This window comes from Triturus cristatus, chromosome 8 (assembly GCF_964204655.1).
Source record: "Triturus cristatus chromosome 8, aTriCri1.1, whole genome shotgun sequence".
Taxonomy (NCBI): domain Eukaryota; kingdom Metazoa; phylum Chordata; class Amphibia; order Caudata; family Salamandridae; genus Triturus; species Triturus cristatus.
In genome coordinates this window covers 462834601-462852555 of record NC_140591.1, presented here as the reverse complement: position 1 = coordinate 462852555, position 17955 = coordinate 462834601, and the positions used below count along the sequence as shown (strand labels likewise).

The following is a 17955-nucleotide window of genomic DNA, read 5'->3' as shown; positions in this document are numbered from 1 at the left end:
TCATCTTCATGGCCAAGGCATTTTGCCTTACACTCTTCCCGAAACATTCTAAGACTCCTCTTGGTCCATCTGTGCCATATTTTGGTAACATTTCACAACATTATCAGAGGAACAGATTAGCATTGACAGATCCCCCCCCCCCCTTCACTGTATGCTTTCATATCCTTTCGCACATTAAACTGTTGATGGAAATGTTATCCTCTCAGAGAGAAACACTAGCCCATGCCAACCCTCTGCCCCATCCATGTGTGGCCATCTGACATGGACATCAGGATTTTCAGCACATAGGGGAGTGCTATCTGGGCTGCTGAGGGGATGACTAATGGGTGATACCAGCTCCTCACCAAGGGTGTTCTGTCCCTGAGATGTTTGAGAGAAGACTGGTGAGGCACCCTTGTGGAGGTGTTTGTTGAGTAGACAGAACAAGCATCCGTGGGTGCTTAGTAAATGGCCGGGGACTGGCAATCCTCAGAAGTGATGTGGAGGAAGATTGCTGCCAAGCCATGAAGTGGCCTTATTTATGATGTTCTTTGTGGGGGCAACAATATACTCCTTGTCATTCATGTCCTCCTCCTCCTCCTCCTCCTCCTCCTCCATCAGCTCCCGCTCCTGATCTTGTCAAGCAGTGCTGGTCATTGGCATTGTTGCTTAGAGGAGAACTGGATTCTCTCCACAGATTGCTTGTGGTACCCTGTTTGTGGATGGTTCTGCATCATCGTCTGGCGTTATGTCCCAAATCCAACTGTGTGTTTATTTTGACACAGTTCTGCATTAAACGTTGTTCTGCAAATAAAAAAAAAACAGCTGCTTTCATCTTGATCTAGGGATGAAATTATTATATTTCAACAATGTGAACTCACTAGCTCCAGCCACAGATTTTTGAGTTTTGGAGATCCCCGCAAGGTTAGTTGCTGAACCTGTGTCGTTGTAGTTGGTGTTGCCAAAGAATTTACAGATCCGGCAGCAGAAGAAATATACAAATATGCTGGTATATTAGGCATACTTATATCAAAGGAATACAACATCAATCAACAGACTTCCTATTTGATATACATCCAAAATAGAGCTAAGCACTAAAGATGTGGTACCGAAGTAAAGAGGGTCCTAGACTTACCTGACTGACGTTAGAGGGCCTAACAGCTGCAGCAAGGATGTCCCATACATACATGCATGTGGGAATAAGCCATCCAAAATCATACAAGAAGTAACTATATAAACGATTTAAATACTCTTTTTCAGACACACAGAGATTCCTCTTCTGGATATTAAGATAAGCCCGAAGAGATATCTTCTTGTGCTATCCTTATATTTGCAAGTCTAAGTGCCATATATAATATCAAACACAAAATACTAACATATTGAGCATGGAGCCAATAGGAATGAGTGACAAAAGACAAAGCTACCATGTCAATCATAAAAAAGTTAGATACGAAGGCAAAAAAAACCAGTCATTTAACTTACCAGTATCTACTATGGGTCTGCTTTGTGATGCCAGTCTGGATGCTGGTGCACTGCCAGGAACAGAAGCCATAGTTGAAGCAGGTGGTGTATGGAGCTGTTCGGTGATCATCTCCTCAAATATTGTTTCCTGAACCTCTCCAATTGGCCTCAGAGTCTCCTTGAGGTCAGCCAAGGATACATATTCTGGAGGAAGAGATTGAGCAGCACAAGAGAACTGCAGGGTTTTGGGGGCAGAAATGTTCCTTGGCTCTTGTTGTTCTTCTGAACGGGCACTGGGAGAAGGAGATAATACAGGAGGTGCACCTCGAGGCCCCCATGGAATGGGGTCCTCAGGAGTTAAGGAGAAGCTGGATGCAGGTCCAGGTGGTAGCGGGGCCTTCTCTTCAGAAACCACATATTGTTGCTGCTTAATGCCAGGAGGAGCCCCAAAATCTGCCTCCTCCTCGCTAGTAGTGTCCATATTCATGCTCGCCCAGAGTCCCTTGGTAACAATTCGGGTTGGTCTCCGGATGGTCTCACTACCCCAGCTCATGGGTGATTCTTCCTCCTCACTGCTAGTGGAAAGTGGTCGCCTCCGCTTCCTAGTCGAGGATTTTCTTTTTTGCCACAGGTCCTGTTGCGATAAAGCTTGGCCAGCCCGGCCCACTGAAAAGGAATGTGAAAAATACAAGAGATAGACATTTTGAATTCTTATGTTCAATGATACATTTCAACATAACTTTACATAAAAGGGATAATTTATCCTGTAATAACAGAGCTGACATTGTGGAGTCTTTAACAAACATCTTGCCATCCTATGCTGTGAAAGTAATATTTGTGCCCTTGCACATAGTTAGACAGTATATTTGTTAAAACATATGTGCAATGAGGAATTCAAAGAAGGATAAAAGTCTGTGAAAGTAGCTTATTTATTTGACTTCTGTGCAACAAGTTGATCAAGATGTTTTACAACATCTTTAACACATTGGTTATCTGAGATGAGAATGCACTGGTACAAGGCAACAAAGAATTGTAAAAGATTGTCTTATGTACTGGGGGCACCCACTCCACCTACCATACTTGAGCGGGAGGAAGGCATGGATTGGTGTATGTGGGCAGAAAAACTAATGTAGCAGGCAAGAGGTTTCCCACCCAAATTTGAGAAGATGAGGGGTCCCTGGTGAGAAGTAAGGGAAGAGAGAGAGTTAAGAAATGTGGGAGCTGCTTAGCTGGCGGAGGGTGGAGCGGGAATTGAGTCACAAGTTGAACTGGTGGGCTTTCATGTTGATGCAAATAGTTAAAGAAATAAGACTCTGCTTGCTGCGTTAGTATCATAATCCGACACAGGCCACGGGAAGGTGATAATTGATGTATGTTTCGCTCACATGTCCGCAACAGTAGGGGGTATGTTATTCTGTTTGTTTTTCTCTGCCAAAATTGAATAAAGAGATATTTTTTAAAAATTGGATTGTTTTTTGATTGAATTAAAAAAAAAAAAAAATCACACATTATTTATTATTTGAGTGATTTTGAAATTTAATGGAGTAACAAAAATATTGTGGTTAGAAAGTAAGGTAAAGGTTCACAATGTCAGCATCACCTAAATTAACTTTGACCAAAAGCAACTGTAAAGCACATGTTTACCCCATGGGCATCTTGGCGCAGAATAACAGATGTTTATTATAAGCCAACTAAATGGTCCTCATTTTATCGATCTCAGAAGGATGAAAGGCTGAGTGTAACCACCAAGGTTTGAACCTGTGACCAGGAGGTCAAACACATGCTCCTGAAGCATATGCATTAGTCCACTGAGTCACCAGACACGGCTAAACTAATGTTGAAGTTGGATTTTAACTGTTACGTTTTCACAAAATAAAGATTTTAAAGGCTTTTCCATAAAGTCAAGATCAGATGCTTATTCAATTCAAACGAAAAAAATACTAAACATGCAAGTTAGAAATATAAAACATTCAAACTTTTCATAACACACAAATAATAAGTTAATTACAATATGGAAGATTGACACCATTTAAAGTTAACATGACAGGAAACCACTCTTAAAACGTATGTGCATGTCAAGACATCTGATTTGAGCCTTCAGGGTGCCAAAACAGTGTTCTATAATTGCTTTTGTTCGATATATATGATATATGCCCTATTGTACCTCTGTTAAGATACTATGGTTGGACATCTATAGGGTGTGGGAAGATTGGGAGAGAGAACACACCCAGCATCACCTGCAACAAAGACAAGTCAAAAGCTTTAAAAGGTCCCTCTATGTATATGAAATACATCATGCCAACAAACCTGCAGTAGATGGAAGTATAATGTGTGTCTACTATGTTGTAGTGATGATTAAGTATGATAAAGATGACACTCCGAGATGCACATGTATACTCAATGTGAGATGTTTATACTTAGCAATGCGTCGATAACACTGAATTCGTCAGCAACCAAGTGACATGCAAGAGGTGACTTTCAAAAGATGTGCTCTTCATCTGTGCTTCCAGGAACGGCAGTGTAACCATCAATGAAGCTGCCCCATGTACTGCAGACAACCTGCACATTGATGGGAGTGGCAGTGGTGTCTGTTGCGGAAAAGGTGCGCTATGTGGCGAGGTGGCCGAAGTGCCATGTGAAAGCAGTCAATGGCATCCAGCACCCAAGTGAAGGGGTTAAAGAGGTAGAATTCCCTTGACACAGATAGCATTTCCACCAGTGAGTGTGGCACGGCAAAAACTAGGGGACTCTTGTTGATGCATCTCAGTACTGGATGCAAGCATAAAGACATGCTTGCCTGTGAGATGCTAATGTTCTCAGGTAACCATCTTAAAAGATCTAGTGGCCATGAAATTAAGTGGGGAGGAATTCTGACATTGGCAGGGATAACCTGGGAACAGACTGTACGAGAATCAAGCCCCTGCTCCCTGTCTGCAACCACTTCAAGGACACATCAGGCGAGAAGAGGTAATGAGTTTCCCAGGTCATTTCAAAGTTGTTGATTCTGTGCCTATGAACCCTTCCTCGTCTCCTCTGCAAAATGAGGGTTAAATCAACAAACACGTAAACCATAACAGTGCAGACAGAAAAAGAGGTTTGTTGTGTGAGTTAATTTCTTCTGTGGTCGGTCTGGCCGTGATTGGTTGGTGTTAAACTGTGTTTCTGCTGATGATGGGTGGTGAAGTTGAGAACAATCACTCCTTTCATTTGCAGGTGTGGTACAAATGTTGAACAAAGCTACAGCATTTACTTTTTAAAAAAAACATAAGCCTAAATTGTATGATTTCAATGTAGTAAAACGTTTAAGTTACATACTAAATTAATTTAAACTAATTTAATTATTTAGAAAATGTAGACACACATTAATTAAATTAAAAGATATTTTTTAAAATACTTTGCAATAAACCAATAATTAAGTTTTATGGAATATGCTACTTACCAGTATGTATCTGTTCTTGGCATGTAGAGCTGCAGATCTACACACTTGTGCATAGATCGCCATCTGGTGTTGGGCCCGGATGTTTGCAGTTTATTTTTCCTCTTGGAAAGTCTTTGGAAGTCACAAGGTCGGTGACTCCTCCTGTGGATCGTATTGCGCATGGGCTTCAGCTCCATCCTCAGATTGTTTTTCGCCAGCAGGTAAAGATGGAGCGTAGTAGTAACTGTGAAGATGCCCATGTGTTTGCTATCTAAATAAGATAAACTGGAACAGATAAAGGTAGCCGGGGAGGCGGGTGGGCGTGTGTAGATCTGCAGCTCTACATGCCAAGCACAGATGCATACTGTTAAGTAGCATATTCCGTTCGAGGCATGTGAGCTGCAGATTACACATAGATTATATAGCAGTACCCACCGTTAGCGGCGACCACCCGTATCTGTTGCAGTGGTTTGAAATAACGTTTTGAGTACAGCCTGGCCCACACTAGCTTGTTGCTTAGTTTGCACATCTACACAATAGTGTTTGGTGAAAGTGTCCGGTGTTGACCATGTAGCTGCTTTGCAGATATCATCTAATGGGATGTTCCCTAAGAATGCCATGGAAGCCCCTATTTTTCGTGTAGAATGGGCTTTCGGGGGAATGGATAGCGTTCGCTTTGCTTTATGGTAGCAGATTTGAATGCGTTTTACAATCCACCTAGCTATCCCCGATTTTGAGATGGGGTTACCTTTGTGTGGTGGAGAGAAAGAAACAAACAGTTGTTTGGTCTTACAGAAAGGTTGTGTTCTCTGAATGTAGCAGAGTAAGGCTCGTTTGACATCCAGTGTGTGAAGAGCCCGTTCCGCAACGGTCTGTGGTTGCGAGAAAAATACTGGTAGTTCTACTGTTTGGTTTAGGTGAAAGGGAGAAATGACTTTAGGGAGGAAGTTTGGGTTGGTACGGAGAACAACCTTATTATGGTGCATTTGGAGAAAGGGTTCTTGAATGGTAAGTGCTTGTATCTCACTGACCCTTCTAAGGGAAGTGATGGCTACAAGAAAAGCGGTTTTCCATGTTAGGAATTGTAGTTCGCATTTATGCAGAGGTTCGAAAGGAGGCCCCATTAGCCTTGTGAGAACGATATTTAAGTTCCATACAGGTGACAGTGGCACTCTGGGGGGAATTATTCTTTTAAGGCCTTCCATGAAGGCTTTAATGGCAGGTCCTTTAAAAAGTGAGAGATGTTGCCTGTTTTGTAGGTAAGCTGCAATAGCTGCGAGGTGTAGTCGAATGGACGTAAAGGCTAGATTGCACCTTTGTAGGTGGAGTAAGTAGCCTATTATGTGTTGAATGGACACGTCCAGTGGATTGATGGTATTGTTATGGCAATAAATAACAAAACGTTTCCACTTGGCGGCGTAGCACGCTCTAGTGGTAGGTCTTCTAGCTTCTCTGATGACGTTTATACAGTCAGGGGGGAGATTTAGGTATCCGAATTCTAGGATTTCAGGAGCCAGATTGCTAGGTTGAGCTGCGCTGGGTCCGGGTGTTGGATCTCTCCATGGTTCTGGGTTAAGAGGTGTGGAGAGAGGTGTAGTTTTTGGTGCGGCACTACAGATAGTTCCAGCAGTGTGGTATACCACGGTTGTCTGGCCCACGTTGGAGCTACTAGAATTAGTGTGAGGGAGTGTTGTTGTAGTTTGCGCACCACTAGTGGAATGAGTGGGAGAGGCGGAAAGGCGTACGCAAATCTGCCTGACCAGTTCATCCATATCGCATTTCCTTTGGACAATGGGTGTGGGTATCTGGCGGCGAAGCTTGGGCATTTGGCGTTTTCGTGGGTGGCGAAGGTCTATCTGTGGATGCCCCCACATTTGAAAGTACGGGTGAAGAACTTGCGGGTGAAACTCCCACTCGTGAATCTGTTGTGTCTGCCTGCTGAGCAGATCTGCCACTGTGTTTTGGACTCCTGGGACATGCTGGGCTAGGAGAAAGATTCTCTGGGGTATTGCCCATCTCCATATGCTCTTTGCTAGGTGAGAGAGCTGTGGAGAGTGTGTGCCGCCTTGTTTGTGAATATAATACATGCCACTGGATTCAAGCAAGCCTGGCTGAAGACGGCTGAAATGCCAGAAACCGGTCCTAGGAAGCTTGTTTCCGGTCCAGGGAAAACATGGCTTGGCAGTTCGGGCTGGACTGTTCCCATGAGGCACAGGGTCAGACTGATTTGCATATGGCCATGTCTGAACTGGGGTGGCAGAGTGGGCTAAAGAACGGTGATGGATTAAACCCAGATCAGTTGACTTGGGGCGAGTGTTTGCAATGTTCAACACTCCGTCCATCATTTCCTTTGGTTTTTGCTTTGTTCGCCATAAGTTGGCAGGGTATGCTCAGACGTGAGTCCCTTGCTCACTTTGCCACTGGATTCAAGCAAGCCTGGCTGAAGACGGCTGAAATGCCAGAAACCGGTCCTAGGAAGCTTGTTTCTGGTCCAGGGAAAACATGGCTTGGCAGTTCGGGCTGGACTGTTCCCATGAGGCACAGGGTCAGACTGATTTGCATATGGCCATGTCTGAACTGGGGTGGCAGAGTGGGCTAAAGAACGGTGATGGATTAAACCCAGTTCAGTTGACTGGGGGCGAGTGCTTGCAATGTTCAACACTCCGTCCATCATTTCCTTTGGTTTTTGCTATAATACATGGCTGTCATGTTGTCTGTTCGGATCAGGACTGCCTTGCCTGAAATTTGAGTTTGAAAAGATTTTAGGGCTAAGGAGATTGCTAGTAACTCCAGATGGTTGATATGGAGTAACTTTTGTTGAGGTGTCCACTTGCCCTGTATGGTGAGATGTAGTAGATGAGCTCCCCAGCCGGAGAGCGATGCGTCCGTTGTCAGTAGTTTTTGAGGAACCGGGTCCAGGAACGGTCGACCTTTGGAAAGGTGTGTGGTGTTCCACCACTGCAGAAAGCGATGGGTGCGACCGTCTACCAACACCAGATCTGTTAATTGTCCCTGGGCCTGGTTCCATTGGCGCTTTAACCTCTCTTGGAGAGGACGCATCTGGAGTCTTGCGTGAGGCACTATGAAAATGCAAGAGGCCATCATCCCTATTAGTTGCATAAACACTCGAGATGGAAGGGAGTGTTGTAGTGCGAATTTTGCACGTAGAGCTTGAATGCTTGCAATCCTGGCAGGATTGGGGTAGGCTAGTGCCCTTGAGGTGTCTATGGTGGCACCGAGGTACTGTTTTATGTGGGATGGTTGGAGATGGGACTTCTGGTGGCTTACTGTGAAGCACAGCTGGTGGAGTAATTGAATGGTGGTAGATGTGTGTTGAACACACTGATGCTATGACCTGGCTTTTATCAGCCAGTCGTCTAAGTTCGGGAAGACGTGGATGTGTTGTCTTCGCAAATGTGCTGCTACCACTGCTAGGCACTTGGTGAATACCCTTGGCGCTGTTGGGACTCCGAACGGGAGCACCTTGAATTGGAAGTTTTGTCCGTCCACTACAAATCTGAGGTACTTGCAGTGAGCTTTGTGCACCGGAATGTGAAAATACGCGTCTTTTGGATCTAAGGTGGTCAAAAAGTCGCTTTGGGATATGAGCGGTAGTACCTGCTGAAGCGTTACCATATGAAAATGGTCGGAGTGTATGTACGTGTTTAGGGGCCGTGGATCTAGGATGGGCCGCAGAGTCTCGTCCCTTTTTGGTATGAGAAAATATAGGGAGTAGACTCCCATGTTTTGTTGGTTGGTAGGAACCGGTTATATTGCCTGTTTTTGTAGGAGGGAGATTACCTCCTGCTTTAGGAGTATTAAATGTTCTTGTGACATTGGGCGCTGCCTGGGTGGAATGTTTGGGGGGTAGATATTAGTTCTAGGCAGTAGCCTGACTGAATTATTTGTGTCACCCATTTGTCTGAGGTGATGGTAGCCCAGACGGGAAGGAAATGTTGGAGTCTGCCCCCGACTGGAGTGGAATGGTCTGGGGGGAGTGGGGGGGAAGTCATTGGGTAGGTGTTGTGGCAGAGCGGGCGTTGTTTGTTTTGCCTCTGCCTTTATTATTGTTACCCCTATAACCGCCTCTTTGATAACCCTTCGTGAAGGTGGACTGAGTGGGGGATTTGTACGAAGTGGACGCAGTGTCTGAGGAGCATCCTCTAGATGTACTCCGAAATTAAGAGCGGCAAAAGGAGCGTCTAGGAGGGTGTGACTGTAAGTCTCCCATGGACTTCACCGTATCCGTATCCTTCTTCATTTTTTCTAGGGCCTCATCCACCTTTGGGCCAAATAGATGTTCCTGGTCAAAGGGATGGTTAAGGATGGAGGCTTGTACCTCCGGTTTAAACCCGGATATTCTTAGCCAAGCATGGCGACGGAGGAGGACGCTGGTATTGATGGCCCTGGAAGCTGTGTCTGCCGCATCTAAGGCACAGCGTATAGAGGTGTTCGTGATAGTCTTACCCTCTTGAATTAGTTTGTTGGCCCTAGCTTTATATTTTTCAGGGAGGTGGTGCATTATGCTTTCTAACTCATCACAATGTGCCCTGTCGTATCTGGCCAATAGCGCTTGAGTATTGGCGATACGCCACATATTGGCTGCTTGTGACGCAGTGCGCTTTCCTGATGCGTCCAGTAGCTGTGACTCTTTGTCAAGTGGTGGTGCTTCGCCTGACGCCTGGGAATTTGCCCTTTTGCGTGCCGTGGACACCACTAGGGAATCTAGTGGCGCTGGCCCTCTGATGTAGGAGGGATCTGTGGGGGCAGCTTTGTATTTCTCTTCTATGCGCGGGTTAATGACCCTGGCCCTAACTGGGTCCTTGAAAACTTCTGGCGCATGCTTTACCACTCCTTTAAGCATAGGTAATATGGAGGTAGACCTATGTGTGGCGTCGAATGTGTCGAGGAGGAAATCTTCCTCTACGGGGTCGGTATGCAAATCTACCCCGTGATAGAGTGCCGCCCTTTGAAGTAGATGGTGGAACCCCAATGAGTCTTCTGGTGGAGATGGCCTGGAGGGGTAAAGGTCATCGGGGATATTGTAGTTGTCCCAAGGGTCTGGGGATCCCGTAGGAGTGGGGTCCCCTGTGGGTAGGTCCTGGGGGACATCCCCTATGTCATCATATGGGTCCCCGTGATCATCATCATCATCGTGTGGAGAAGGGGTGGGAGAACGATGAGGTGGAGGTGGAGAAGGTGGAGGAGGTGGGGAAGGTATCCTGAACGGAGAGGTAGCAGAGTCCTTCCTCTTTGGAGGCGGAGGTGGAGCAGGCTTCTCCAAATGTCTCTTTTTGGAAGAAAGTGCCAAATGTCTAGTTTTTGGATCCTTGGTGAGTGTTTTCTGCAAGGGATCCGGTGTAAATAAGTCCGGTGAGGCTGGTCTGTCCGTCGGCACCGAAGGTGTCGGGGCCGTTGTCTTTTTAGGCTTTTCCGTGCCGGTTCGTTGTTTGGAACCTGGTTTGGGAACCTCCGGACGCTTGGTCGGCGCCGAGATGGGTTTCGGCCTCGAAGTGTCGGTGCCGGTGGCCTTGTGTGCTTTGGTCGGCACCGAAGGTGGTGTCGATGCCGAAGAGCTGGGTTTCGACCCCGAGTGCTTCGGCGCGGAGCTCGGTGTAGATATGGGGGGTCGTCTTCTTTTTCGGTGCCGAAGCGTGTTTATCGGCACTGGGGAGAGGCTGGCTCGAGCCCGAGCCGCCAGAAGGCTTGCTTGGCTTCTTCACCGGGCCCGAAGGTGGGGTGTTGGAAGCAGTGACCTTGGTCTTACCTAGGCCCGGAGGCAAAGGTGTGACCGGAGCCTTTTTCGGTGCCTGCAGGGGTGGGGGGGGGGGGGGGGGATCAGTACTCACGACCCTCTGCGCTGGGGTGATGCCCTCCACATCTGAGTCGTCGGCCTCGGAAGTGCTGACGAGGCCCTCTTCGGTGTACCGCTCTGGAGCGTCGATGCCTTCTCCGAAGAGGTCGTCCGGAATCGTCGTCGAGGAGTGCGCCATAGTTTTTCTGGCTCTTCGGTCCCGAATAGTCTTTTTGGAACGGAAGGACTTACACGCCGGACAGTCTCGAGCCTCGTGTTCAGGGGAGAGGCAGAGATTGCATACCTCGTGGAGATCGGTGTGGGGGAATTTGGACCCACAGAGGGCACTTTTTAAATGGAGTCCTTTCCATTAGCCAGGACCGAAGCTTGGAGAGGCCCGAAGGCCGCCGTCGACGACTGGAACTGAAGGTCCGTGCCGATGAGAAGGCGCGTCGAGTGGGGGAGATCGCTATCAAAACAATACCGCGGTTTGGGGTGAGGATTGCGCGTCGACCGTCGAACTGGAAGCTGTTCGGAACCGGAGCGCGAAGATCACATCCGAGCCCGATGGCGGAAAAAAACAATCTGAGGATGGAGCCGAAGCCCATGCGCAATACGATCCAAAGGAGGAGTCACCGACCTTGTGACTTCCAAAGACTTTCCAAGAGGAAAAACAAACAGCAAACATCCGGGCCCAACACCAGATGGCGATCTATGCACAAGTGTGTAATCTGCAGCTCACATGCCTCGAACATATATATACTTTAACAATACATTACATTTTATTTTTAAATAGCAAAAATATATTTTTTTTTAGCACATTTTCTTGATTTGAATGTGAAACACTAGAACACAAAATGCTTACCACACATCTGCGTAGCTGAACTAGAATAGAGCAAAAACAAATTTATCCCCAAACCAGAAGCACCGATACAGCCTTCAAAAAGCTTCTCGCAGGCAGCCGGACAGTCGCTATCCTGACAGGCCATAGTAATCCAACAAGTTCCGCCAGACGTGGATGAATTTCCTAGGGCATCCCCTAGCAGTATATATTGTTTCTTCAATCTTGCCACACCAGTCCATGCGCTTTGGTCCCCCCCACATTGGTCAGGGTGGACCAGCGAGTGGAGGATTGTGAGCAATCTGTTGGCTAAGAGCATGGCACACATTTTGACTTCACTATTAATAAGGGAAAGTGGGCAACCTGGCTTAGGCAAGACCACGACAGTCGCGAAGTTGAGCCCGGAGGGCAAACAGCCTCGGTTGATTGCTTCAGTAAAAAAAAATCGAAGTGGGGCGAGGTCAACGTGGGACTGAACTTGTGGTAGAAATCCATTGGCTAACCATCGGGTCCCGGGGTTTTACCTAGATTAGAGTCTGAAATGTCTGCTCCTATCTCCTCTACCGAGATGTCCTGGTCTATTGCCTATCTTTGTGAGGGGGAGAGGTGAACCAAGGGCAGCTCTGCAACCATAGGGGATTCCAGCTCCCTAGCATGGCCAGGCAGAGGGGCATTTAAAGTTTCATAGAAACGGGCAAAGGCCTCTGCAATCTTGTTGGAGTCCTCAATCCATTCTCCCGACTCAGCCTCAATAAGGGGGGCAGCATGGGAGGCCTCCTGGTGAGTAGCTAACCAGTGCAGCAATTTTCTGGTTTTGTCCCCCCATTTGAATCCCCAGCACATTGAGGCCATCCAGCATTTCTGGGCTTCCTCCATGCATAATTGGCAAAGGGATACTCTATCCAGTGCCGAACTGGCGCCAGTGGAACTCAGAGCGCCAGCTTTGATCCTCCTGCTCCCAGGACAATATGAACGATTTCAGTTCAGTTACTGATCAGAGTCTGTCCCGCTCAACGCGTCTTAAAAAGGAACAAGCAACCCCCCTCATATATGCCTTAATGGATTCCCACAGGGTGCCCGCTGACTCTACAGACATACATTTAATTTGAGGAAGGCAGCCAGATCTGAACCAAAGATGTTAAATAAACATTTCATCTTGGAGAAATAAGGCGTTAAGGCGGTAGATAGATCGGGCCTCGGGAGGAGGAGCGTCAAAGCGAATCAGAACCGGAGCATGGTCAAATATGCCATGGGGCAAAGTCTGAAGCCCTGAGCTGCAATGAAGATTGTCAGTGGGAAGAAACTAGTAATCGATACAGGAAAGGGACCCGTGAGCCGCCGACGCATGAGTGCACTCCAGAGAGCCAGGGTGCCAGGCTTGTAGAGTTCCTGGCTGGAAGTCCATTTCCACAGGCCACAGCTGTGCAGCTGGGTACTTCCGGGTGACCCAAACTAGTCCTCATCCTCCACAATGTCACCTAAGTCCCCACATATGATAGTTCTCCCTTGTGTGGAGCGATGAGGTCCAGGGGGGGATGTATACATTTACCAGGTTGTAAAGGGCACCATCTATCGAACCCTTCAGGACGAAGAATCACCCTTCTGTAGAGCTCTAGTTACTTTTGTGACAGCAAGGGGCAGAGACCTATGAAGAAGGGCTAACCCGCAGGAACCCCTAATGTGTCCTGCGTGAAACACCTTATCATACCGTTTAAGGGCCAGGACATGGCAATGCTATTCCAGCCGGTACGTCTCTTGGAGAAGAAGGGCTCCAGGGACATGGCGTTGTATGAATTGGAAAACTGCCCTGCCTTTATGCTGTCCAATAGGCCACTGACATTCCACGTCAACAATGTCAAGAGAGGTGGCATAAGGGATATAAAGAAATCAGAACGGGGGCATACCCCAGATCATAAGGGTGGGTTGGGTCCATATGCGAAGAGATCTGAAGGTCTCCAGAAACTGGCCAATAAGGTGTCCTGCCGGGGGGCCAGATAAACGTATGGCACGATATGGTAATGCAAGGCACAAGACAACAAAATGAAGAACACAAACTCACTCCCCCACCCCAACTTTCCCTTCCTATACTTCCCCCCACAAAGAAGTATCTGTCGCCCACCCGAACCAAAACATAGAGACAACTATGAACTTAAGAATGGAGGCGTTCGCGCAATAGATTACCCTCCCTCTGCCCCGCCTCCAACCGCTAAACCTGACAAAAGGATATTGTGGTGCTGGTATGTCACTCATTGTATTGCTGTAGGAAAAAGTCACACAGCGGGCTCAGTGGCATTCAAATCTGGCTCATCACAAACCTCCAAGGGGGTAGTCAGTTTCTCTATCGGCCTCTCCTCAAAGTCCGACACAGAAACAGTGTCCACAGCCTCAGTTCCGGCAAGCCGTCGGCTGGACCTCTTCCGGCGTCTCTCACTTCTTGATCTGCCTGAGTTCCCAGCACCAGAGCAGTTATGATCCGCCGATCCCCACGTGGGGGAGGATTAAGCGAGAGAGGGCGCTACTCTGTCAGCCACAGCCAAGCCTCTGCTGAGGAACAGTAGAAGAGACTTTTGTACTGATGAATCACTCTTAGCTTGGCAGGGTAAAGTAACATAAGAGATGTGCATGGAATGGAGCTTCGCCTTTAGTTGGTCAAAGGATTTACGTTGGGACTGCACCCCCACGTATAATTGGGAAAGATTAGAATATGTCCATATTGAAACATCAACTCCTTGGCTTGGCGAGCTCCTTGAAGGTTCACATTATGGTCTTTGTAATTTAGAAAATGGGTGATCATGGACCTAGGAGGGGCCCCAAGAGGAGGCTTCTGGTCCGGGGAGTGGTGCGCCCGCCCAGTCATGAAGCAGGAGGAGAGAAGCGCGGGGCTCTACCCAGGAGCAGCGCCAGCGCTCAAGAAGCTCGCCTGGGTCCTGCCCTTCGGAGCCCTCTGGAAAACCAATAAAACAAAAGTTATTGCACCTTGCCCTGTTTTTGGGGTCTTCTTTACGATCCTGGGGGTTCTTTGCGTCGTGGTTCGTGCAGCCAACTCTGATGATAGATGCTTGATGGTATCTTCCAGGTAGGAGATCCTCTCTTTCACTTCAGAGACCCTCTTCGGCCATCTGTTGCAAATCCTGTCTTTGAAGGGAGACGTCAGACATCACCTCTCCGATTTTCACCTCCAGCTGTGCCTTAGAGTCCTGAATGGCCTGAAGGATAAGGGCTGTGTTGTTTTCTATCTGCTGCTTGTCCTGGCTTCCTCCCTGGCCCCCCTTGCCCATCCAAGGGGAGCAGCATATTTGTCCAGTTTCACCAACGATAATGGGGCTTTATCCCAGCCCATGATGCTGTGGAGCGCTGCAGCCAGACAGCGGGGGTTCCACAAGTGGGCGGCAAATCAGCCAATTTGCTGAGAGAAGGCCACAGCCCCCCTGGGCCCTCAATCCAGATGGAGCTCCCGGGCCAAACATGCTTGCTCCAGGGGTAGGTCCAGGCAGCACAGTTGGCCCCAATTCCCGGGGACCCTCCGTTGATTGCATCGGGCAGGAGGCAGAGAACGCGATAAGGGCCCTGATTTAGGATCACAGAGACCGACTCTCACCTCCAGGTAAGTACACTCCGTTAGGCCGAGGGGGGAAAGACATGGACAGCAGCAAGAAAAGGGCCGACAACACCCAACAGTCTGGTGGCAGCACTCCAGATTGCAAGGGGGAAGCATCTTCGTGCAGGGGGCCCGTGCACATTCCCCGCACAACCAGCTCTGTGATTGGGGAACCCAGAGCTCTCTGTACCAGCTACCGACAAGCCTGGGACCTCACCTTGTTCCCCACCCTCACCACACCATGAAACCCCCTATTCGACAAGGCTCAGGCGGTGAGGCCGGGACAATCCTAGTGGCCAGCCCGGTCAGGAAATCATCACTGATTTCAACCTGCCCCCAGGGCCACTGGACGCCCTCCTCTTCCACCCTTGACTCCAGGCAAAGCGGCCATCTGTGGCACCCAATCCGGGCACCCAGCAACTCCTCACAGGCCCAGAGGGAAAGATGCTCAGCACCAGGCTGCCATCTTAATGAGGGGTGTAGAGTGGAGACCGCAACCGGTACACTGTACGGCATTGGGTCCCCGCTCCAGCATCAACCCAGAGGATCGAGGTGGGTCCAGAAGACCAAGCTGCAGCTCTGCCAAAAGTATGGGGCTTGCCAGCACCCAAACAGCGCAGTCTCCTGGCAGGGGCGGACAGAGCCTAGCAAGATGTGTCCGCCATGTTGGCCGTGCAGGCCACGCCCCAGCAAAAATGATTTAACATTATTTCCAATGGGGTATTATTTTAAGTTATTGGGGCCATTATCTTCTTTGGGAGGGTGTTGCAGTAACATTGATAGACCAGTTTTTTACTGTAGTAAGTTTAGAAGTTTGTAAATAGGAATGGGCTTACTCTTTTGTGGGCGGGGCCATTTCCTCCCCTAAACTGCTCTCAAGCCCTCCTTTAACCCCTTCTTACTCTTCTCTCAACCCCTCCAATTTAGTAGTAGGCATTCCCATTTTCTAGCCACTCTCCCCTGTCCTCCCACATTTACTACTAGAACGTATTTGTATGTGTACAGAGATCTCTGAAGTCAGGGTGAAGGTCTCAGCACATTAAAGATATGTGAGGGCAAGGCATGGACCTCTACAGGTAGGTTAGAGAATAGCATTGTGTCGTATGTGAATGCTACTATTGTAGTACTATTAACGTAATACAAAATGCAGTGTGTGAATAGGCCAAGGAGTGTACACACCAAACAAATATTCAGCCTTTGATACTAGTGGAAGATCATTATTTACTGTGGAGTAAACTGACAACATCGGCTATTTTGTGTTGCCATATTTAGATTGCCATTAAATGGGTTGTAGTATATTTTGTTAAGAGATGTGACTACATACAAAATTATAAATGTGTTGAACTAGGCATGAATCCTGAACAGCTAGTATCAGATAACGATATACAGTTAAGGTCTGAAGAAATGTAAATATGCCAGAGCAAGAGGGATATTAAGCATGAATGGAGAGCCTTGTGCACTCCATGAGCCAATGAGCTTTTGGAAAGAATCAAGAGGATCACTAAGGATAGCTTATAATTGACCAATGCAAATTGATTGTCCTGATAAGATGTAATGGGTGAAATATTAGGGCCTAGTCACCAAGGGCAATCTACATGTGGAGCTCTCTGCATATGTAGATTTATGCCCATGTCTGGGTGGAACTCTTCACCTATATGCAATTAAACAACTCCTAAAAAGATTTCTGCACAGTAGAAGAATATTTCTCCACACGTCATATGAGAGGTTGAGACAGAAAGACTCAATTTATAATTGTAAAGTTACTTCCAGTAAGTGAAGTTCTACAGAGTGGTGGAGGACAGCTAAGCCTACACTATGCAAAGCGAGCAGGGGAATTGAGTGGGGAAATAGTGTACACCTAAGCAAGATCACACACACCTGAAATACATTAACTCTGGAAGCATATAAACGCAGTCCGCACTCTGAGCTCTGCCCTCTTAACCTTGTACTGCGTGACTATGTGGATGCCAAAGTCTTAACTCCAGCCTCTAGATGGCAGCCCACACATTGAACAGCAAGAGGAATTTGAGGAGAAGGAAGAGCTTGTAACTGACTTTGCAGTGGATGACTGTTGAATCACAAGGTTTGCCCTTGCATACCCTCCGTGGAGACATGGTGGCTATGAGGCAGGAGATTACCAACAGGTTGACTGTACTGGGGGTGCAGCTACATTCTGCAGGGTCAAGGGGAAGATAAATGCATATTGCTACTTGGACATTACAGTGGGTGCAAGGGAAAAATCAAGACATGTACATTAATTGAAAGTCACAGATGACAACAATGACAAATTACATTACATTGGTGTCTTAACTACACTTGATGGCCACTGCCACCTCTGAAAGGCCCCTAGACAGTGCCTGTTGACCAGCAAAGCACTGCCTCTTGGAAGCAGCAATGGGGACATACCAAGAGTGGATGGGTGAGTTAACACAAAAGGCCTCAGTTGTGTGGAGGTGAATGTCAACCTCACCCACATATTTTCTCAGTAGGCACTCTTTGGAGGAGAGATGGCAGGTGATACAACTTCAGGCCTGATGACAGAGGGGCCTGTTTCTAGGACAATACAGCTGTTAGCTTTTGGTGGCCAAGAGGAGCCCCATTATCAGTATTTTTCTGGCAAGTGGGGTCAAAATCGGCCTCCTCCAGAATAGTGTTCCAGCCCCCCCATGGAGTCTTCTGGCTTGTGATCTTCGCACTCTCCGGGCACTTGCACTGTTCCTGTGGCTGGCCTCACCCTTCTCAGTACTGGTCGTATCATCCAGCGCCTTCTGAGTTCCCAGTGCCCTTTTCCTTCCAGTCCCTGTTGTTCCACTCTTCCCTCTTAGCTGTCCAGTGAAAAGGAGAGGCGAGAAAAACTCATGAGT

General features: G+C 47.7%; 1 protein-coding gene across 5 annotated transcripts in view; it reads right to left on the bottom strand.

Moving 5' to 3' along the window:
• Positions 1 to 17955, bottom strand: part of PHF11 (PHD finger protein 11) — a 438587-nt gene that overhangs the window by 212413 nt on the left and 208219 nt on the right. For 2 of the 5 annotated variants that reach the window (XM_085621912.1, XM_085621913.1), the window contains exon 9: positions 1462 to 2106. The exons of the other annotated variants lie outside the window; for them this stretch is intronic. In XM_085621912.1, the coding sequence (XP_085478038.1) occupies positions 1462 to 2106 (645 nt within the window). The remainder of the gene's footprint in view (positions 1 to 1461; positions 2107 to 17955) is intronic. 5 annotated transcript variants of the gene reach the window in all.